The following is a 23,465-nucleotide window of genomic DNA, read 5'->3' as shown; positions in this document are numbered from 1 at the left end:
GTTTTGATTTGAGACTTTAAGGTTGTTCATTAAATGATTAGCCTAAAATGGGGTGGTAAAAGTAAACCATAAATGAAGCTTTTATTGTTACCGCTACTGTGCCCCTTGTGAAATTACAAATAGTGTACACATTCATTTCCAAGACGTGTTGAAGGGCAGGCTGCCAGCCATCAGGGGTGTATTTTGCAGGGGTTTCACTAGTGAAGTGGGATCTTCTGATGTGGTCATCTTGGCAGACAAGATTCAGACCACCTCTGCACCAGGCAACTCTAGGACATCCATCTACCCACCCACCCATCTATCCCCTCCATCTCTCCAAACAGTATTAGGAACTGTTTTCTGTTAACACATGTTCATATTACTCTAGGAAACCAAAGATCTCAATCCTGCCTCATCGAACTTTTGTTTGGTCTTTGATTTCATCATCTCAGCTGTGTTGGCCAACTGTTGGGTCTGCAGCCCATTTTCCACAGGCTTTCATAACTGGAGGGATCAGGTTTCTCGGGCATGTTCTGTGATAATGGCTTTCTCAGATCTTCCATCTGTTCCCACGTTCCCAGTTGCTTCTGCCTCTTATCAGGTGTTGCTATTCTCGCCAGCAACTTACCCTTTCCTTACTGGCATTCCACTGGCCATGGCAACTGCGGTTTAAAGCTGAATGTCTTAGGCAGATGGTGACTGCCCAGAGCACCTGCTCTCTGCCCAAGTCGCTGAAAAGCTAAGTACTGGGTCACAAGGAACTAGAACTAAGGTCTGTACTAGAATCAAACTGAGTTTTAAAGGCTTCCCTCTCTGTCAACTTGAGAACCAAATCAGCCAACATTTTCTGAGTAGATGTTGGGTTGAACATTGGAGATTTTAGTGTTTTATCTTTAAATCCTCTGCCAGCATTTGAAGATATTGTTAAAAGCTTCCCCAAGCATTTTCTAGAACAAGGTGTAGCCCAGGTGGGCCAGAAGCTAGGAGTCTTCCCACTTTCTCCCCCAAAATTCTGGAATTCCTGTGTGCCACCATACCCAACTCTGAAGGTTTTTAAATAAGACTATTCATATGTCTTTCTGCTCATCATGCATCCATCTACCCACCCACCCATCTATCCCCTCCATCTCTCCAAACAGTATTAGGAACTGTTTTCTGTTAACACGTGTTCATATTACTCTAGGAAACCAAAGATCTCAACACGGACCTTATATATCCACAAGGCAAGCAACAACCAAACAGCAACAAAACAAAAACCAAGTGAATTACACACAGCCTAGCTCTGAGGGTCTTAGGATGCAGAAAAGCAGGAAGGGGCAGTCAGAGCCACAGAAGCCCACCCGGTGAGCTGGGCAGTGACAAACGCTCACATTGAATTCCTGCAACCAATGCAAAGCTCGGGGGAGTCACCCAAAGGAGCCATCCTGGAACACTTTTGGAATGCTTCCTACAAATGCAGGAGGAAATGCCTCAGGGAACAGAGCAAAATAACTATACTATAGGAGAAGTTGGGCTCCTATGTAGAACCTCAAGTAGAAATGATTAAAGTTGCCAGAACAGCCATGTTCTTATTTGCAAAGAGGATACAAATGGGCTCATGCCACAAAGAATTAATGATAGCATCAACCTAAAGGTCCTGAGAGACCTGGTATGTGCAGTGAACACTGGCTCTTTAGTCACCTACCACCTTCCTCCTTCTCCTTCTTTTCCTCTTCTTCCTCCTCCTCCTCCTCTTCTTCTTCCTCTTCCTCCCCCTCCTTTTTGTGTGTGTATAATAAGCATGATCACCTGAGTTCAAATCCCCAGGACCCAGGTGAAAAGGTGGATATGTTATGCATGCAATTGGATAGAAAGATCCCTGGGGCTTATTGGCCACCAGCTCAGCTCCTGGTCAGTGAAAGATGAGAGTTATAGAGCAGGATACCCAATGTCCTTCTCTGTGTGTGTTCTCCACACACATGCATCAGCATGCACACCTGTGCACGTGCGCGTTGTCACACACACACACACACACACACACACACACAGAAAGGCTCTGTACTATGTATGTCTGTGGGCATACACACCACAGCATATAGAAATCAGAGAACATCTTATGGGAATCAGTTCTCCCTTCTACTATGGGGGTTGAACTCAGGTCTTTGGGCTCAGGAAGAAACACCTATACTTGCCTGGCCATTTTGCCATTTCCTTTGTATTTTTAAATTCTCTTGTGCCATTCCAGCTCCTTTATGGTTGTTTTTGTGACATACCTTCTTCTGTCCTTTAAGATCTGTCCTTCCTGTCTATTTAAACTTCCTGCAGGTGACACATGAGTAGACCATATTTATCAACTAAGGACAACTTGTAAGAATTGATTCTCTCCATATATCATGTGAATCTCAGGAACTGAACTCAGGTCACAAGGCTTGGTGACAAGTAAGTCATCTCATTGACTCTATCTCTGCTTTTTGATTGTATTGTTTTCTCCATTTACATTTAGTGTTCTTTGTATAAGGAATTTATGCAAACCATTTTGCTTTTCATTTTCTAGAAATAATTTAGTCATTTTTATTTTGCATGCATTGATGTTTTGCCTGAATGTATGTCTGTGTGAGGGTGTCAGATCTTGGAGTTACAGCCTGCCATGTGGGTGCTGGGAATTGAACCCAGGTCCTCTGGAAGAGCAGTCAGTGCTCTTGACTGCTGAGCTATCTCTCCAGCTCCCTCTTTTCATTTTTTTTTTTTATATTGAGAATTTTCCAATATAGAATGATAATTTTTTTTTCAATAATTTTAGAGTTCAATGGGACACAAATTGCCCCACAATCTGATTCACTGAAATTTTGAGGCCAAGAGTGTTAAGTTCATCCTGACACTAACAGGGTACTGTTTAGTTATTATTGGGGGTGGGGGTGGACTTCTGTTTGCATATGGAGGTTCTAGAGCAACTCTGAGGTATCAGTTCTCTCCCTCCATCTGTGGGGTTCCAAGAATCAGACTCAGGTTGCCATACTTTGTCAGCGGACACCTACACACATCTCCCCTTACCTAAGAAAGCTGCTGGGGCTGAAGAGATTGCTCAGCAGTTAAGAGGACTGGCTGTTTTTCTAGAGGTCCTGAGTTCAATTCCCAGCAACCACATGGTGGCTCACAACCATCTGTAATGAGATCTGGTGTCCTCTTCTGGCCTGCAGGTGTATATGCAGACAGAACACTATAAATAAATCTTGAAAAAAAAAAAAAGAAAAAGAAAAAAGAAAGAAAGCTGCTGTTTTTGTTGCTTGTGGAATTTAGCTTCTTTAAGAAAAAAACTGTAGAAGTAAGAGATGCTGATGGCTTCCCCCTCCCTTTGTTCTTGAGAAACCTTGAACTGAGTTTCCATCACAGTGGGCTGGAAGGGGAGGGGAGGAAGTGTGTCATGGACTCTTATCGAGTTTTATTAATTTTATTAAACAACTATTTACCCCCAGATAATTTAGACAGTTATCTAGAAAACAATGTCCACCAGTTCTGCGTTCTGCTTGCTTCACTGGGATGCAATTTCCCAGAGTTCCCCATTCCACCATTTTTGATGTCACTGCCTTGGATTTTTTTTTTTTTTGACATGGGGTCTCTTTATGTAGCCCTGGCTGTCCTGGAATTTTCTATGTAGACCAGGCTGGCCTTGGACTCACAGAAATCCACCTGCCTCTGCCTCTGCCTCCCAAGTGCTGAATGGCAAGTTCTTTAGATGCTGCTTCTATTAAACTTGTAGAATTAGGAATGCAGGGGTCTTAAGCAATCTTTAGGCTCATCAAATGAGGTTTTCAAAGACCTAGAGACAACAGATGAGTCCTGATGACATCGTGTGAGCCCCTGGATCTAGCTATGCTTAGAATTAGCCCTTTCATCTGGCCTTCTCTGGCGAACCAATCAAGTAATTTCTTTCTTTGCTTAGCAAAAGCAATAGCTACTTTTTTTTTATGGCTGTGATAAAATACCATGATCAAACGCAACTTATGGAAGAAAGAGTTTATTTTGGCTTATAGTTCCAGAGAGATAAGAGTCTATCCATGGCAGGGACACATTACAGCAAGAAGCAGCCATGGCAGCAGGAACAGGAAGCTGAGAGCTCACTTCCTCGATCAAAGCAGAAAGCAGAATGAACAGGAAGTGGGGAAAGATTAGAAAGACTCAAAACCCGCCCCCAGTGACATACTTCCTCCAGCAAGGCCCTGCCACTTAACCCACCCTAAACAGTGCCACCAACTGGAGACCAAGTGTTTAAATACAGGAGCCAATGGGGGACACTTCTCACTAAGTATCTCCCACATGTAACCAAGAGTTAGAATTAATATTCTGGCTGTCAAATTTTAGTAGTATGCAAATAAATGATAATACTATAGAAAGTTTCTTCACGGTTTGTTCACATTTAACAGGACCATTTTGCTAGCGAGGCTCATGTCAGAGCTTCTGTGGCCTCTGGTTGCTTGGTAAGATTGCAAACATGACCCAAGGTGATTCCAATGCCCCTCTTAGTGAGGGTATTTAATATATTCTTACACATTTGTCAATGTGTGTTCATAGCCATAGGACTGGTTCCCAGGGTGTCTCAATGTTAATTGCTAATGCTGAGGTGTGACATCAGGAATAACAGAGGTCTGACCATAAGTTTAAAAAAGTTCAAACAAATCTAATAGGACACCCTTTCCCATTAGCCTACAACTAACTCATTAGAATGCCGGTAACCACATAGATTCCTACATATTGGAACCAGTTACAGGCCCCTTTAGGAAGCTGTAAATGGAAAATGGAAATGTGACGTGCCCTCCAATGTGATATAGAAAACACAGGTAATGTAAGACGTGTGTTTATTTGGAATATTTTAAAAATGAGGCAAGTTACTGGTGGTTTGGAGACAGATTGTGCTCAGGATAAATTGCAGACAGGTCCCAGAGCAATTTCATCCTAACTCCTGCCATGAATGCAGATTCTTGTGGCAAGCAACAGCAGTATGAACGGAAGTTCCCTGCAAAACCCACATCTGTGCTAAAGATTCTGCAGACCGAGGGAGTGATTAGAGCCTCTAATTGTGGAGAGCTGGAACACTGTATCAGAGTCATTATCGTGGGTCACCATGAGCACCCTTATTGCTATTCATCACCCACCTCTGCATCTGGCCTAACAGCCCTTTGCTATCAGGTAAAATCTTTGGCATGCTTAACTCCGCTATAACCAGCTTCCAACAATCCAAAGCTAAGAATATTATCAGGTAGCATCTGAAACCCATCACAGAGACTTCCCTGCTGTATGCACTGTAACCTGTCCGCTTGATGTTCCTGCCTTGCTCTAGGGCTGCATTTTGTTATGTGACTATAAAAATTTGTATAACTGCTTCCATACCATTCAGAGCATCCTGAATTCAGGGGGCATTGTCACAAATAGTTCGCTCAGGAAAAACTATCTCTTATTCCCTTTGGAGTAAGAGCTGCATTTTGCCTTGCTACGACACCACCAGTAAAGACATCAGATAGTGTTATAACTAGGACCATATCAACTAAAACTCAGTGAAATCCTTTCTCCCTGCATAAAATCTGAATAGCATGTTCCTACCACACTAGGTACTACTTGACAATCCAGTTTCTGAAATGCTTGCCCTTCAGTTACCTCTGCTCTATCCTAAATACTACTAGGATTCCCACACACCTCTATTCTTGATGAAAGAGGCCTTTGTGATCCAATGGGCCCAGTGGGTAGTGAAACATGCAACTGTTAAAGAATGCCACAGCCTCCCATTAACTGGGGGGAGAAGATGATGTGCATTCGTTCAATCAAGTGTGTAGATGAATTTCTAAATGCTCTTATTAAATAAAAACAACTGAGCCAGATATAGGGGTTAAAGCCTGGGAGAGATCACAGGAATAGGAACAGCCACAAGCTAATCTTATCTCACCAACTCTGCAGCTTCCAAAATGGAAGATACTTCCTGTCTACCCACACCTATATGCCTTGCTGTTCTGCCATGTGATTTGCTCTCTCTGTCCAGCTATATCACTTCCTCTTTCTGCACAGCTCTGTCACTTCCTGTCTGTCTGTACAGACCTCCATGGTTAACTAGTGTTGGAATTTAAGGCGTGTGCCACCACATCTGGCTCTGTTTCCAGTGTGGCCTTGAACTCACAGAGATCCATATAGATCCCTGCCTGCCAAGTGATAGGATTAAAGGTGTGTGCTAACATTGCATGACTTTTGTCTTTACTTATAATAGCTTGGTTTTTCCTCTGATCTCTAGGCAAGTTTTATTTATTAGAGCACAAATAAAATATCACCACACAACTGTTTTTGTAGAATGAAGGGCTTCCTGGTTTTTACTAAATTTGATTTCTTTGTAGTTGGCATATTATTTGGGCTACTTTACGTTACCGAATTGCCTGAAAGAAAGATACATGTTAGAGAACTTAGTCAAGCCACCTGTAGTGTAGTTTCACTGATAACAGTCCTACACCTTGGGCCATTATCCTCAGAAGTAGTAAAGTAAATTGATCTCTTAGGACTTAATAACCCAAGCATTGGTGAAATTTGAATTCTTCTAATAGTACATCAGAATCTGAAAGGCACGTGATAAAAAAATCTTTGCTCCGATGTTAAAATATTAGTTGAGGGCTAGGGAAAAGGCTCAGTGGGTAAAAGTCTTTGCTGTACAAGAGCAAGAACTTGAGGACCCACATAAAAAGTTAGGTGTGGCCATGCACACACTGTAGACAGGAGGGTCCTGGCGTCCAGCCAAGCTCCAAGTTGAGAGGCAGACCCTGTTACAGGGAATAAGGCTGAGTAATAAAGCAGGACACACAATGTTGTCTTCTGACTTCCACACCCAGGCACGTACCAGCATGTGCACCTTCACACACACACACACACACACACACACACACACACACAGAGAGAGAGAGAGAGAGAGAGAGAGAGAGAGAGAGAGAGAGAGAGAGAGAGAGATACATTCATTATTTAAGAAAAGATCTCTACTGAGTGTCTTGGGGGAGATGCCAACTGTATGAGTTATGTTTCTCATGGTTGTGACTAAACATCCAATGAAAGCAACTGAAGGAAGGAAGGGTTTGTTTTGGCTCACAGTTTGAGGAGATACAGTCCACCGTGGTGAGAAAGTCATGGCAGCAAGTAGCTCAAAACAAAAGGTCATACCGCATCTACAGTCAGGAAGCAGAGAACAGGCAGAAAGTGGAGCCAGGCTAAAAACCCACCAGGCCCACCCCCTGTCCTCACTGCCTCTAGCACAGATCCACCCATTAGCTCCATGACCTTCTAAAATAGCATGTTCAGCTGGAGACCAAGAGTCTAAACACGTAAGCCTATGGGAGCCATTTCATCCAAATCGAGGCATGCTAAATCTACAGTTCTCCCCTAGTCAGACATCTGCTAGAATGCTTGCATTACAGGGTCCATTTTCCATGTGCAGCCTTAGCAGATTCACTTCATAGAGGGGGTTACATGGGAAATATGATTTTGACTTTACTTCAAACTACCCTGAAGATCTATATAGCTCAACAATGCTCCCCAAAGCCACGCTCATAATCTGCCATTATGCTGTAGGACTTGGGAGAAGTTAAATGTCCTGTCAACCACAATCTCTCTTTATTATTTTTAAGAAGGGCTGGTTTCCATTACAAGAAGCAGATAAGCAACACTAACACCCATTTGTCATTCAAAACAGACAGCTCACTTAGCTGGAGTGAATCATATTCATCCTGTAGAGAGCTTGGTTTTTGTTGTTGTTTTAATAGGGTCATAAAATCACAATTCAAGGGCAGGGAAAATTCAAATGTGTTTCCATTGAGTTGCTCAAATCTTGGATAGGTTTGGGAGACAATTTCCTAACAGTATCTTTGGCTTTCTAATACACCCTTTTACCTTAAATAGAGACATCATTTCTCACCTCAAATGGTAATTGCTGTGCACATCACCATTCTAGAGATTTTAGCTCCACTTTCAAGCAGTCATTCCTTACCCAGGTTTTCATACAAATCTCACAAGATGTAGACAGGTCTGCATGTGGTAGAAACATGTCATTTAATTAAATGGCACCTGAGGCTGTTGAGGTGGCTTAGTACTTAAAAGTGTATACTGCTCTGTGGAGGACCTGAGCTCAGTTCCCAGCACCCATATCAGGTGGCTCATAACTGCCTGTCATCCCAGCTCCTGGGGATCCAATGTCCTCTCCTAGCCTCTGTGGGCACTTGCAAACATGTGGTATACACATACACAAATAAAAAAAATAAATTTTTAAAAAAGATTTATTTATTTATTATGTATACAGTGTTCTGTTTGTATGTATGTCTGCACACCAGAAGAGGGCACCAGATCTCATTGTAGATGATTGTGAGCCACCATGTGGTTGCTGGGAATTGAACTCAGGACCTCTGGAAGAGCAGTCAGTGCTCTTAACCTCTGAGCCATCTCTCCAGCCCCAAAAAATAAATTTTTAAAAAATAAAATAAGTGGCAATCCTAGGCAGCAGACTAGTAGCAGCCATCCATCCAAGTCATGCCCTTCTCACTGATTTCTATGTTGGAAATGCTAAATTCACCATTTAGAGTTTCCAAACCAACAGATGGGGAAGCACGCCCCCTCCCCCCACTTGGATAGCCCTAGACACTTCAAAATCAAACACCATGCCACTTCTTTACCCAACTGTTGGTCCTGAAGTTTTCCTCATCTCTACACAATCTCACCATCCATTTCTTAGATAGAGCTATATGAGAAATGTGTGGTCTGAATGATTAGATATTGACAATTTTAACTGAATCCCCCAAACCTGGTTGAAATCCTTTTTACCTTCCCCAGCCCCCCATTTCAACTCCAATAAGAGCTGGGAAATCTGTTTGTCAAGTGGGTCTCAAATCCATCACAAATGTTTGTCCTCATCAAAACACAAACCAGGCCGTCTGGTTTCCACACTCGATCGTGCAATGGTTTCCCACTGCCTTTAAACAGAGAGCAGATATCTGTGTCATGGGACTTCCGGAGTCTGCAGTTCCAATCCTGCTGGTATCTTCGACCCCATCTCTCTCTCTGTTCTAGCTCCATGGACCTTTATTTTGGGAAACCTGCCTCTTCCCAGATCAGGGCCTCTGCACACACTAATCTCTTGCCTGGACCTGTCTCTGTCTCTCTGTCTCTGTCTCTCTCTCTCTCAGGACTCCTAAATCTTTGTCATCCAGTAACCTTACTTCATTTGTGTCTTGCCACAAATGGTCTCTAAGATCTCTTTCAGGATACAGTGGGACTGTGTATGACATATATCCATGGTGCTTTTTCTCTGCCTTGGTCCCAGTTAGACTTAAGGTCTAGGGAGCAAGACCATGGTCACCTAATTGACACTCTATCAAATGTCTACGGAAGGCATGGCTCCCTCAGATACTAAGGCTGTAACTCAGAGCTCGATTCCCTCCCAGTTCAATGCCTCAGTTTTGATGAATTCAATGCCTTTCATATTCCCTCCTCTATTGCTTTTTATCTCTCCTCCCTCCTCCTCATTTCTGTGGTACCAGGAATGGAACCCTGCCAGGGCCTAGTGCATGGTAGGCAAATGCTCTCACTGAGCTATAGCCCCAGCCTACACTAAAGATTTAAAAAAAAAACAAAAAACAAAAATATTCAGTTAAAAAATTCAAAACTGAAAGGCTAAACCAGACTCTGGACCCTTTATGAATTTCTGGACACATGTAGTAGTGGTTATTGTTGTTTGAGAAATGCTAACAGAAGGTAACACTGGCCAAGTTCTACAAGCCATGCACAAGGAGGAAACTGAGGCTGAGGTTCACAAGCTAGTAAATAGTGAAGCCACAGTCCCAGAGCCCCTTGTCTAAGGCATGCTTTGGTTGCTCTCAAACCCAAAATCTTGAGGGAAGAGCCTCTAGATCCTCTGTCTGCAGACAGCAGGCTGAGAGCATCAACGCTAGAACTGAGGGGGGGGCACTTTTATTCCCCCGCAGTAAGGGTCTCTAACACACCTCAGGTGATTTCACTGTTTTCAAGTGGAAGTCTTTCCCAAGCTGCATCTTGTTAACAACGGGGTTCCTACCGGAAGGAAGAGTCTCTGGGCGGCACAGGGTTTGAATAATTTCTTCCATTCCTGAGGGTTTCCAACAGAAAATGTGATGGGGTAGATTCTGTGCTCAAACTTCTTTGTATATGAGTCGGGCCACTGGCGCAACTGCAAAACACAGGGAGACAGAAGGGTTAGGGTCAGACATCGAGATACATGGAGAACACCTGAGGGGCCTCTGGCTGGCACAATGGAAATCATCCAGGTAATTCACATAGCGAGTCTAGCTTCACCACTGCTCCTGCTGGTCACTAAGTGAAAAAACATTTTCCTACAACATCGCTAGGACTGAAAATGAGTAATGTTTGCTGTTGGCAGGGGAGCTGGGAGACTGGTCCACAAACAGATTTGGATAAAATGCCAAGAGGGCAATTCAGAACAGTTCAGAAGCTGGTTAACAAGATCCCAAAGACAGAGGTACAAGGGCTCTCATCACAATGTAGTTTGTGGTAATAAAACCTGGAGAGAATCTAAATGTTGATTTAAAAGGAACTGGGAAAATAAAAATTATGATAGACTTATACAATAGAATGATGTAGAATAAAGAAGATCTGTATGTTTTGATGTGATATATGCAAAAACTATTATGTGGTCCAGTGCAGTGGTGCATGCCTGTAATCCAAGAATTAGAGAGACTGAGGTAAGAGGAACACAAGTTTGAGGCTAGCCTGGGCTATGTGAGATCCAGTCTCAAAAAAATTCTAATATGGATCCCTCTACTAGCAAAAATACATGCATCTTTATTTCAAGATTTACTTTTACGTGAATGTTTTGCCTGCAAGTATGTATGCACACTACATGTATGTGTACCCTGTGTGTGCCTATTGCCTGCGGAGACCAGATGAGGGCACTGGATCCCCTGGAACTGGAGTGACAGTGTGAGCCACCCAATGTGGGTGCTGGGAGCTGAACCCAAGTCCTCTGCAAAAGCAGAAAGAGCTCTTAACTCTTAACCCCCATGCGTATGTCTTTTATACATGGAGAAAAACCTAATAGACAGCATCCTATTATTAAAAGTGGGCACCTTTACAGGTGGTGCTTATGGGTCTCATTTCCTGTTGATATTTCTATATTCTTCAGAACTTTTATAGTGAATATGTTTCTTTCTTCGCATATGTTAATTTTCTTAAGATGTATTCATTTTATGTATGTCTTAGCAAGTGTTCTATTACTGTGAAGAGACACCATGACCTCAGCAACTCTTTTTTTTTTTTTTTTTTTTTTGGTTTTTCGAGACAGGGTTTCTCTGTGTAGTTTTGCGCCTTTCCTGGAACTCACTTGGTAGCCCAGGCTGGCCTCGAACTCACAGAGATCCGCCTGGCTCTGCCTCCCGAGTGCTGGGATTAAAGGCGTGCGCCACCACTGCCCGGCCCTCAGCAACTCTTATAAAGGAAAACATTTAATTGGGGCTGGCTTACAGTTTCAGAGGTGTAGTCCATTATCTTCAAGCAGTGTACAGGCAGACATGGTGCTGGAAAAGGATCAGACAGTCCTATATCTTGATTGGCAGGCAGCAGAAGCAACTGTATAGCAGAGGCTACACTGGGCGTAGCTTGACACTTCCTCCAACAAGGCCACACCCACTCCAAAAAAGCCACACCTCCTAATAGTGCTGCTCCCTAGGGAGGCCATTTTCTTTCAAGCTACCACAATGTGTATGTATGTGTGGTTTTCCTGCACATATTTATGTGTACCACATACATGCCTGGTGACTGGAGAAAGCAGAAGAGATCATCATTCCCCTGGAACCAGAGTTACAGATGACTGTGCGTGCGATGTGAATGAGAACTGGATTCAACTCTTAACTGCTGAACATCTCTTCAGCCTCTGTATCTGTTAATTTTAAGAAAAATTTCAAAATGGACCTTTTTTTTCTTTCTTTCTTTTTCTTTTTTTTTTTTTTTTTTTTTGGTTTTTCAAGACAGGGTTTCTATTTAGTCCTGGCTGTCTTGGATCTCACTCTGTAGACCAGGCTGGGCTCGAACTCACAGAGATCTGCCTGCCTCTGCCACCCAAGTGCTGGTACTAAAGGCGTGCGCCACCACTGCCCAGGCTGGACCCTATTTTTTATAATACTTGTAGGTTTAGAGAAAAATGGAGCAGAAAGTAAACAAGTACCACCCTGCCTCCCACCTTCCCACACAGTATCGGCTCACACTGCTGGGGCGTGTTTTGTTGCAACTGACGGGCCAATACTGATTACTATTATTATTATTATTTTGTTTGTTTGAGACCATGTTTCTCTGTGTAGGCTTCGCTGTCCTGGAATTCGCTCTGTAGACCATGCTGGCCTCGAACTCAGAGATCCATCTGCCTCTGCCTCCCAAGTGCTGGGACTAAAGGTGTGCACCACCACCACCTGGCTATTGATTATTATTTAAAAAATAAAACAAAAATATTTTTTTCTTGAGACAGAGTCTCACTATGTAGTTCGGGCTGTCCTAGAACTAGCTATAAAAAACCAGGTTGGCCTCAAACTCACAGAGATCCACCTGCTGGGTGTAGAGATTAGAGGTGGGCACCACCATGCTTGGCTATTTTTTTTAACTGATGGGCCAATATTAATTTTTGAATTAAAAAACTATCTTATTTTCTGTGTATTGTTGCTTTGCTTGCATATATGTACGTATAACACGTGTGGGCAGGGTGCCCATGGAGGTCAGAAGAGGGTGGACCTGGAATTATGAATGTTTGTAAACCACTATGTGGGTGCTGGGAACTGAACTCATAGAGCAACAAATGTTCTTAACCACTGAGCCATCTCTCTAGCCCCACGATTGGCATTATTAACCAAAGTCTGTGGTGTACATTAGGGTTCTCTCTTTGTATCACAGTTCTATGGTTTGAATACATGCATAAAGTCACGTTCCCACGATTACAACACCATACAGAGTAGTTTCTCTTGGATTCCTGTTTTCTAGAATGTCCTGTCATGAACCCACACAGGCCCACCATCAGATGACGGCTTCTTTCACTTAGCAATGTGCACTTAAGATTCCACATGCCTTTTTGTGCTTGACAACTCATTTATTCTTGTAAGACTTTAAAAGGTTTTATTTGTATTGGTGAATAATTTTACATGAACAAGTCACTGGCAACGTATGGGGTATGTCTGAATAACAGAATATAATGCCGTCCTTTGTGACCATATCATAGAGCCAGAGTCAGCAAATGATGATCTCAAAAGACCAATACCCAGTCCACCACACCTGGGAAAGCAACTTGACATTTTAAAGTAGTCAAAGAAATCATGGAGCTTGGAGATGGCTCGGTGGTTAAGAGTGCATACTGCTCTTGCAGAGGACCTGAGTTCATTTCTCAGCACCCCATCAGGTAGATTACATATCAGGTGGTTCACAGCCATGTGTAACTCCAACTCTGTGGGGGGAATCTAATGAATCTGGCCTCCACAGGCACCTGTAGTCATGTGTACATAACCCACAGACAGACAGACACACAAGCAAAAATAAAATACATCTGAAAAAATCAAAAGAGCCAGGCGGTGGTGGCACATGCCTTTAATTCCAGCACTATGGGAGGCAGAGCCAGGCAGATCTCTGTGAGTTCGACGCCAGCATGAGACCTACAGAATGAGATCCAGGACAGGCAGCAAAACTACATGGAGAAACCCTGTCTTGAAAAAAAAAAACCCCAAACCAAACAAACAAACAAATCAAAAGAATCATGCTTTGTGATAGATAAAAGTTACATGAAATTTGATTTTGTATCCCTAAGTCCAAGGGAATGCAGCCATACACCCCCACATGCACACTGTTATGGCCACTTTTGCACTTAATGTCAGGGGCCAATGTAATTGTGAAATATAATGCCTACAAAAACATAGTTGCTGTAGCTGGTGTTTTACAGAAAAATTGTTAAAAAGTCAGCCTCTGCTGTAGAAGGAATTAGTTATCTATGCTTTGTTGATAAAGGAAAGAATATGGTATATGATTTAATTTCTTATATTCACTTAAAAGATAATGTTCTAGTTAGTTTTCTGTTGCTGTGATAAAGCACCATGCCCCAAAGCATCTTGGGCAGGAAGAGTTTATTTCAGTTTAAAGTTTACAGTCTATCATGAGGGGAAATCAGGGCAGGAACTCAAACGGGGCAGGAACCTGGAGGTAGGAGCTGATGCAGAGGCCGTGGAGGAGCCCTGCTCACTGGCTTGCTCCTCATAGCTTGCTCAGCCTGCTTTCATACACAATCCAGGAGCACCTGCTCAGGAGCGGCATCACCTCCAGTGGACTCGGCCCTCCATTATCAATTACTAATCATGAAAACCCCCCACAGATTTGCTAGTCAGATGGAAGTGATTCCTCAATTGACATTTCCTCTTCTCAGATGACTTCAGCCTTTGTCAAGATGACAAAAAACTACTAACCAGCACAGACATGGAATAGAAAAATATGCCAAAATTGTTCTCCTGAGCACTACTGTGGGGGTTGGGTCTTTTTAATTTGTGATTCACAAATCTATTGGTTATTTGTTTAAAATGTACACATCATTTTTATAAACATAAACTTTTAGAAATATTGGGAGTACTTGACAATTTCTGAGTGACAGTTGACAGTATCTTACATTTGATTAATGATGGGCATTGACCAATCTGAACCCACACCAGCAGTAATACCATGATCAAGTTCACTGGCTCAGGAGAACTGCCACCCCCATAAACACACAGTACAATAGTACCGACCACTTGCAAGCTAGGCACACATGCTGGGCACACATTAAACCCTAACTCAGCCCTCCATGAATGTGTGTGTATGTTGGGGGATCCCCTTTATCAGTATCTAATTTCTCTTTCCCAATTCATGCCTTCAGTGAGAGCAGCCTCAGTTCATGGACATTTGTTACAGTGCACACTTAAATCTATTTCTACCAAGTTCAAAGCTACACTTGAACTTTTTTGGTTTCGTTCCCATATCTCCAGTCTTTTTTTTTTCATGAAGATTTTCTACCTCCATATTCTGTATACCACGTCCTCTTTTTAGTGCTTCTCTTCAAAATGTTAGCATCCATAAGAAGTCAGATGCTAATTGTCATCATACTCCTAACTTACAGGGGACTCATGGAATGTTTAACTATGGTTCAGATGATATATTTCTGTCTGATTTTTAACATTCACTCTACAACTTAGGTAGTACTTATTTAATCACCCATCTTTCACTTTGCCCACATCTGGTCTTTCCTCATGATCTCACCTTTCTTCTGGAATCACTTGACTCCATCTTAAAGCACATCCTATAAAAATCTCCTTTAATGAAGATCTTTGGTTGTTAATTCTTTCACTCTCTGTATGTAGTTTAACCAGGGAAGAATACCCAAGCTGACATACCCTCTGCATTTTGAAGGTATTAGCTAGTATTTCTGTTGAGAAGTTAACTGTTATAATTATTGCTTCTCATAGAACAATTAATTGGGAGCTGTGGGAGCTTGAATGAGAATGTCCCCTACAGACTCAGATGTTTGAATGCTTGGTCCCCAGTTAGCGGCACTGTTTGGGAAGTTTTAGGAGGTGCGGCCTTGCTGGAGGAAGTGTGTTACTAGGCTTTGAAGTTTTAAAGCCACATGCCGGTCCATTTTTGCTTGTGGTTTAAGAGGTAAGTCCTCAGCATTCTGCTCCAGCCTGTGCTGCCATGCCTTCTTGCCACGACGGATGGACTCTTACCTCTCTGGAACCACAAATCCAAACCAACACTTGCTTCCAATAAATTGCCTTGGCCATGGTGTTTTATCACAGCAACAGCAAAGTAGTGAATACAGAGTTAATGAGGCTTCATCAGCTCCGATATACCAGGTTTCTACCTAAGCAACTGAGACCCACTTAATTCAAACAGCTACATCCCAGGCTAATTAGAAAACAGCACCTAACCTCTAGAAACCGCCCACTACTTAAGCTCACCCAATCAAAAACTGCCTACAAAGCCCTTGCTAGGGACTTCCCTCTGGAATGATCCAAATATGACTACTGATCTGTGCTACACTTTGGCTTGCTCACACTTCCTCCTTACAAGGCCTTCCTTCTGGCGGCCCTTCACCAGGGCCCAGAACTACTGGCAATCTGGAGCCATTTGCTCATGAAGGTGTAACAGATGCTTACACACTTGAGCATACCTCTGAGAGTCAGTTCTTCCTTTCCCACAGGGGTTTCAGGGGCGGAACTCAGGTCATCAGGCTTAAGTTCTTTTCTGCTTGGCTCATTTTCCCCCTCAACATGCAGCCCTTCTTGTCCCCAGTGTGTGTGTGTGTGTGTGTGTGTGTGTGTGTGTGTGTGTGTGTGTGTGTGTGTGTGTGTAGGCACTCTCTTCTGTTGTTGCTGACCCCCCCTATATTCCAGGCTGCCTGACTTGTGAGCTTCTGGGTGATTCTGTCTGTGCTGCCATCACAGTAGGAGTTCTGGGATAACAAATGTGAGTTACCTGGAGCTTTTTACTTACATTCCTGGGATCAAACCCGGGGTCATTAGGCTTGCTCAGCAAGCTCTTTAACAAGCCAAGCCATCTCCCCAGCCCCAGGATATTTTTTTAAAGCAACATCTGGGGCCTTTTGTTCTTTTTTTCTTAAAGAGAGGCTGCATGTAATACAACTTTTTTTAAAAAGAAGAGGAACGTTCTAAATATAGAAGACCTAACCCATGGTGCAGCTGCCCGAGGCACGGCCATGGTGGTTGACTTTTTAAAAAAAATTTCATCCTGAGGTAAAAATATGTGGTTCTAAACATCCCAGGAAGTTATCACAGAAAACTCTAAACACTCCTACAATGCTCAGTGCCGGGGGACAGCAGAGGCAAGGGTGACACTGCCCACCTCCCCCCAACCCAGCCTCAGCCAGCTGCTGTAACAAAATGTCCAGTGGATAGCACACCTTCTGGAGAATCTTCTTCGCAGAGTGAAAGAATAAATCTATAATCAGACTGGCCCACCATGACACTCTACATACATACTCAGAAGAATGGTTTGTCCTGAGATATGGACGACAAAAATGGACACAGAGAGACGTTCTATAACCTACAGACAGTCCCAGGTTTTAAATCTAAACTGTCACCATAATTACTGCATAGAAAAGAAGTGATGCCATGTGTTCTGCCAGGCTGTTAATACCCGTGTTTGCCAGCTTTACTGCACTGCAATGAAATACCTGGGGCAATCGACTTAGAAAGAGGAAAGGTTCCTGGCAGGGTGGTGCACACCTTCAATTCTAGCACTTGAAAGGCAGAGGCAGGTAGACCTCTGTGAGTTGCAGGCCAGCCAGGGCTATGTAGTTAGACTCTGTCTCAACCAAACCAAACTAAACCAACACCATAACAGGCAAAATGAAGGAAAACCTTAGTTTGGCCCGTAGTTCCCGGCCCTGGTTGGCTGGTCCAGTTGCTGTGGGGCTCGTGACAAGGAAGCAGATCACAACAGCAATGTGTGCAGAAGAAATACATGAGATGGTTCAGTGGTAAGAGCACTGACTGTGTTTCCAAAGGACCCAGGTTCAATTCCCAGCACCCACATGGTGGCTCGCAACCATCTGTAACTCCAGTTCTAGGGGAGCTGATACCTTTTTCTGGCCTCTGTGGGCACTGCATGTATGTAGCACACAGGCATACATGCAGGCAAATAACCCTACACTTAAAATTTAATAAATCTTTCTTTAAAAAAGAAAACAGAAGTGAGCTGAAGCCCTAATAGACACTTCCAAGCACTGAAGACCACAGACTTAACTTTCCTGAGGGTCCACCACCCCCTAGCAGCACCAAGGAGGGCCAAGAGCTTAACCATGGCATTTGGGGGACAGTCCAGACCCGAACCACAACAATTGCTACTACAACTCCCTTGACGGGTCTCACAAAGACTTGAAGCAATTCAAGAGAAAGTGCATCAGGGAAACCAACACACAGCAGAGCATCATAAGCATTGACCATCACTTCCCAGAGGAGTCAGCTCCCAATTCACAACTCGGCAGTCACTGTGGCCCGTCAAACAACCATCTATTACACACTCAGAATCCGTGGCTCAGGAGTTCAGACAAGGCACAGGAGGAACAGGGACGCTGTTTCACCACCCTGGGGCCTCAGACAAGAAGCCCTGAAGACCAGATACGAACATCCATCCGGAGGCAACTTCGTCCACATACCTGGTGCCCAAGGCTGAGACCTCACTCCTCTCTCTGCTGGCCTCTACTGAGGGTCTCCTCACACAGACTACTTGAACTTCTTTGGGCATGGTGGCAACTTCTAGGTACAGTTCACCCCAAAAAGTCAAACAAAAGCTATCTTCTTTCCACGACCTAGCCTTAGATGTCACAACATTACACCTGTCACTGTTCCTCATCTGAATGTGTAGCTACATATATGTGTGTGTGTGTGCACAGAAGTAGTATTAACCTTGTAACAAATGACCCAGGAAGTAATAGCTTAAGACCATAAATGTTAGCTGGGCGGTGGTGGCGCACGCCTTTAATCCCAGCACTCGGGAGGCAGAGCCAGGCGGATCTCTGTGAGTTCGAGGCCAGCCTGGGCTACCAAGTGAGTTCCAGGAGAGGCACAAAGCTACACAGAGAAACCCTGTCTCGAACCCCCCCCCCAAAAAAAAAGTTTATCTCAAATAGTTTTTGAAAACGTTTTATTACAACTATTTATCCATTTATTTACTTATGTGTCTGTGCACACGCATGCCACCTCACGTGTGTGGAGGTCAGAGGACTTGCAGAGCTGGTTCTCCCCTCCTGTCATGTGGGTCTCAGAGACTGAACTCGGGCTGTAAAGCTTGGTGGCTAACACCTTTACCTGCTAAGCCATCCTACCAACCTCCTTATATTTCTCCCTCCCTCATCTCCCTGTGTGTGTGTGTGTGTGTGTGTGTGTGTGTGTGTGGTGTGTATGCAGAGCATAGAGGAACACACCCAGGACCTCATGCACACTAGACAATGCTCTGCCAGAGTTGCATCCCCAGTTCCCTTTCATACTTTTTGTTCTGAGTCAGTCTCACTAGGTTGCCCAGGTTGGCCTTAAACTCACTCTGTAGTCCAGGCAGGGCATGGACTCGTGATTCTCCTGCCTCAGTCTGCCATGGAGCTGAGATTATAAGCCTGTGCCAAGAAAACAGGCTCAAATCTTTTGTTTTATTCATTTATTTATTTATTTTTTGCTTGCATATACATATATGTACCACATACATGCCTGGTACCTGTGAGTACAGAAAAAGGGATTGAATCCCCCAAAATTGGAGTTACATATGGTTGTGGTTCACCATGTGGGTGCTAGGAACCAAACCTGAGTTCTCTGAAAGAGAAGCAAGTGTTCTTTTTTTTTCAAAAGCAAGTGTTTTGGTTTTTTTTCGAGACAGGGTTTCTCTGTGTAGCCCTGGCTGTCCTAGAACTCTCTCTATAGACCATAGACCAGGCTAGCCTCGAACTCACAGAAATCAGTTTGGCTTTGCCTCCCTAGTACTGAGATTAAAGGCGTGCACTACTACCACCTGGCTGGTAAGCAAGTGTTCTTTTTGTTTTTTAAGATTTTTTTTTTTTTATGTATATCAGTACTCTATCTGCATGTACACCTTTATGCCAGAAGATGGCACCAGATCCCACTAGAGATTGTTGTGAGCCACCATGAGGTTGCTGGGAATTGAACTCAGGACCTCTGGAAGAGAAGCCAGTGCTTTTAACTTCTGAGCCATCTCTCCAGTCCACTCAAATAATTTCTTAAGGTCAGGAATCTGTGAGCTGAGATGGTCTGGTTCTGGGCCTCTCCTGAAATTGGGGGTAAGATATGCTAATCTGAAGGTTTAATGGCGATTCTCTGAAGGCTGAGACTGGAGGATCTGCCTCCTAGCTCATATATGAGCATGGGTGTCTTAGTTAGGGAATTTTTTTTTATTGCTGTGAAGAGACACCATGAGCATGGAAACTCTTACAAAGAAAACATTTAATTGAGGTGGTGGCTTACAGTTTCAGTGGCTCAGTCCATTATTATCATGACAGGGAGCATGGAGGCGTGCAGGCAGATGTGGTGCTGGCTACAGCTTGACTAGAAGGCAGCAGGAAGTCGACTGACTGTCACACTGAGTGAAGCTTGAGAAAAGAGACCTCAAAGCCCGCCCCCTGCAGTGACACACTTCCTCCAACAAGACCACACTTACAACAACAAGGCTACACCTCCTAAAAGTGCCACTCCCTTTGGGGGACATTTTCTTTCAAACCACCACAACTGGCAAGAAGACTTCACACCTTATCATGTGAAAATCTCCATGGACTACTCAGACACAGCAGTGGGCTTCACCTAGAGTCCGTAACCCAAGAGAGACAGTGAAATGCCTTTTACAGTCTCCTCCCAGGGATGGTCCCTTCCACTCCACCGGATGCTACTGATACACAGATCTGCTCCAGGCCAGTACAGGAGGAATTTATCTGAGGACGTGAACACTCTGGATGGTACAGTTGGCCATACAGATACGGTCATACACATCTCCCTCCCCCCCCCCCCCCACAAAATTTCTAGCCTAATGTGCAGCCCCATGCTCAGCATCCAGCATGCAGGAGATATCAGATGGACTCTGTGTGATGTGACTAATGTTGACCCATGGCCAGTTTTCCTCCATTCTTGTGCATGAAGAGTTCTGAGGCCCCTGCTTGGATGGCTTGTGGCTGCTTCTGGACAGTTGAAGAGATCTCTGTCAGTGTCACAGAAGGAGCAAAAGGCGTAGTCCTGATGTTCCAGTCATCTCCCTCCTAAAGTAGCATCCCGGGAACCCTGACTGGCCAACAATGCTCCGGCAGGTGTAGCTGTGTGAATGAACACTGTCGCTGAGCTCCTGATCCAGATCCAGAGAAGTAGCTGGCATGCAAAGTCTTCAGCTCCACAGGAGCCATCACTACAGATGACTTGACCTATCCTGAGCATCATTTTTCTAACAATAGCCCGCTAGCCCCAAGTTTCAGATGGGGAAGGGAATACCTTCAAAGGCCAAGAGACTAGCCCAAGACCCTGGAACAAGTAAATAGCGAAACAAGTTCTGAATGTGAGTCCTTTGTCTACTGGTTCAGGAAGCTGTATGAATTGTGGTAAATGCCACAGAGACGTGAAGCAGTTGAGTTTAACCTGACATTTAGTGAGCAAACCAAAAGAACTCTCTGAGTCTTGGTTTTCTCAGTCTGCTACACTTTGAGCTTACCCCCAACAAGTTCATGTGTCAGGAGCCCGGTCCTCAGTGTGACAATATTTAAAGGAAGTATCTTAGGTCACTGCAGCATGTCCCAAAAGGATTCAGGTAGTTTTTGGAGGGCTCTTGAGCTCATTCTTACAAGACTGCTGTTATAAAAGATCAAATCTCACCACACCCTGGCTTCTCTCTGGATTCCTGTCTGGCAATGTGATGTCTTCTTTCTACACATGTTCTGCTGTGGTAGGGCACCATCTGCCCCACCTCATCAGTCTCAAGATCCTCACAACAACTAAGATGATACTGGGACCACACCCTTGAACCTCCAGAGCTGTGAGTTAAATGAACTTTTCTTTAGAATGTTACCTAGCCTCAGGTATTTTATTACAGTAATTAAAAAAAAATAAATAAATTAGGGTTACTTTCTGCAGAGAGTTGTGAGGATTAATGAGAAGAAACCACAAATCATCAGCTGACATAACTACCATGATCTTTATATTGTCACTGTCCTTTCCCTTACAGCGCTGCTTAAGAGCAGCTAACTGGAGTGTTCCTGGCTTTTCATTCCCTTGTCCCCTGAGGGATTCCACGAGGCATTGTTCCAACTCACTCCAAAGCTCTGAAACTACACGTTCCTGGCTTCTCTTGGTGGCATCTGGAGGCGACTGTTCCCTTCGGAAACATAACACATTCTCTAGTCTTCTGTTGTTAGTCTTTCTCTGCCCAATACATTGTTCTTGGCATTCCTCACAAGCTCCGCTAGCCTGATGACAGGACGCAGCACTGTTGACTCAGTCAGCAGAAACAAAACAAAGCAGGTTCCCTCTCTGCCAGAATCCAAGACCTCCGTACAAGATAAAACATCCAAGGCAAACAAAGCTTGGCCTGCCGAGGTCGGGCAGGACCTCCGCCGAGGGAACTGGCCTTTCTGTAGCTCCTCTGGATGGGTCGAAACTCAGAAAGGGAAGAGCCAAGCAAACGGAGACCCAGCTGCATCACAAAATCTCCACGGTTGCCAAAGGAGGTGAGGGTGGCAGAGAGAGCACTGGCCCAGATCAAGAGTGACATGGCCTCACAGCAGAGAATCCAGAAGAGCACGGCCCTGATCTATATATGTACGTGTGTGTGTGTGTGTGTGTGTGTGTGAACAGACATGTGTGTCTACACACAGAAACATACACTTGCCTCTGGGTGAAAAGGAAAACATCTCCACCAAATCATTAACTCTGACATTTTTTATATGAGACTGGAGAGTAGTAGGGACTCTGCCTTTTATCCTCTACATAATTTGGATTTTTTTCATTGAACCTGCTACTTGTTATTTAAATTTTTCTCATCAATACGTAAAAATAAGCTGTTTGCCCCCAGGAAGGTGGACAGTTCTAATAACCCAGCACAGACTGAGCGCCACGTCATATGGTCACATGCTCCTAATATGTCTAAGAGGAGGACATGATTGGCTCAATTTTAAGAATTCTTGTGTGTGTTGGTGTGTGTGTGTGTGTGTGTGTGTGTGTGTGTGGATTTGGGCACACACTCATGCCAGGGAGCACCTACGGAGGTTGATGGACAACCTTGGGTGCTGGTCCTCCCCTTGCATCCTGTTTGAGGCAGGGTCTGTTGTTTGCAGCTGCACAAGCCACGTTAGCCGGCCCACGAGCGTCTCCAGATTCTCCTGTCTCTACTTCCCACCTCACCTTAGGAGTGCTGGGATTCCAGGCACATGCTACCGTGGGCTATGGAGACCCAAACAGAGGTTCTCACGCTTGCTCAGCAAGAGTTCAGAAACTGAGCCATCTCTCCAGCCCATCTCTGAATCACAGGAACGAAAGCAAAGGCACCCTCCGCCCAGCCAAGGATCCAAGGGCCTCCCACTGAGCACGCAGCCAGCCCCAGCTGTGATCTGCTCTGCCAGCTCCTCCAGTGTGGTCCTAACGGCCCTCCCGTAAACACTGTGCCACAGCAGTTCACCCTGCTTCACCTGTTTATCAAACTCGGGCTTCAGAGCGTCCTCCGTGAAGATGTGAAAACACATCTTCCTGTGGCTGAACAGCACGGCTGACTTGAGCATGACCAGTGTCTCCTCCAACCGATTGCCACAGGCCACCACGGCCAGGTGAATCCAGAGCTCGGGCGGCACCGAGCGCAAACTCCTAACTTCCCCAGGCCTCCTAGAAAGAAGAAAAACAAGCTGAACTTAAAAAAAAAAAAAAAAAAAAAAACCCACGGAATGGTTGGAACATTTCAAA

The 23,465-nt window shown here is 44.3% G+C and overlaps 1 protein-coding gene across 1 annotated transcript in view; it reads right to left on the bottom strand.

The window, feature by feature from the left end:
• Gxylt2 (glucoside xylosyltransferase 2) overlaps nucleotides 1-23,465 on the bottom strand; it is a 65,951-nt gene that overhangs the window by 36,108 nt on the left and 6,378 nt on the right. Inside the window, exons 2-3 of the mRNA XM_059257095.1 lie at nucleotides 23,198-23,407; nucleotides 10,040-10,171 (exon numbers count right to left, since the gene is read on the bottom strand). Coding sequence (XP_059113078.1) covers nucleotides 10,040-10,171; nucleotides 23,198-23,407 — 342 coding nt within the window. The remainder of the gene's footprint in view (nucleotides 1-10,039; nucleotides 10,172-23,197; nucleotides 23,408-23,465) is intronic.

The sequence above is a fragment of the Peromyscus eremicus genome, chromosome 3 (genome assembly GCF_949786415.1).
Source record: "Peromyscus eremicus chromosome 3, PerEre_H2_v1, whole genome shotgun sequence".
Classification (NCBI taxonomy): domain Eukaryota; kingdom Metazoa; phylum Chordata; class Mammalia; order Rodentia; family Cricetidae; genus Peromyscus; species Peromyscus eremicus.
This window is presented reverse-complemented; position numbering and strand designations above follow the sequence as displayed.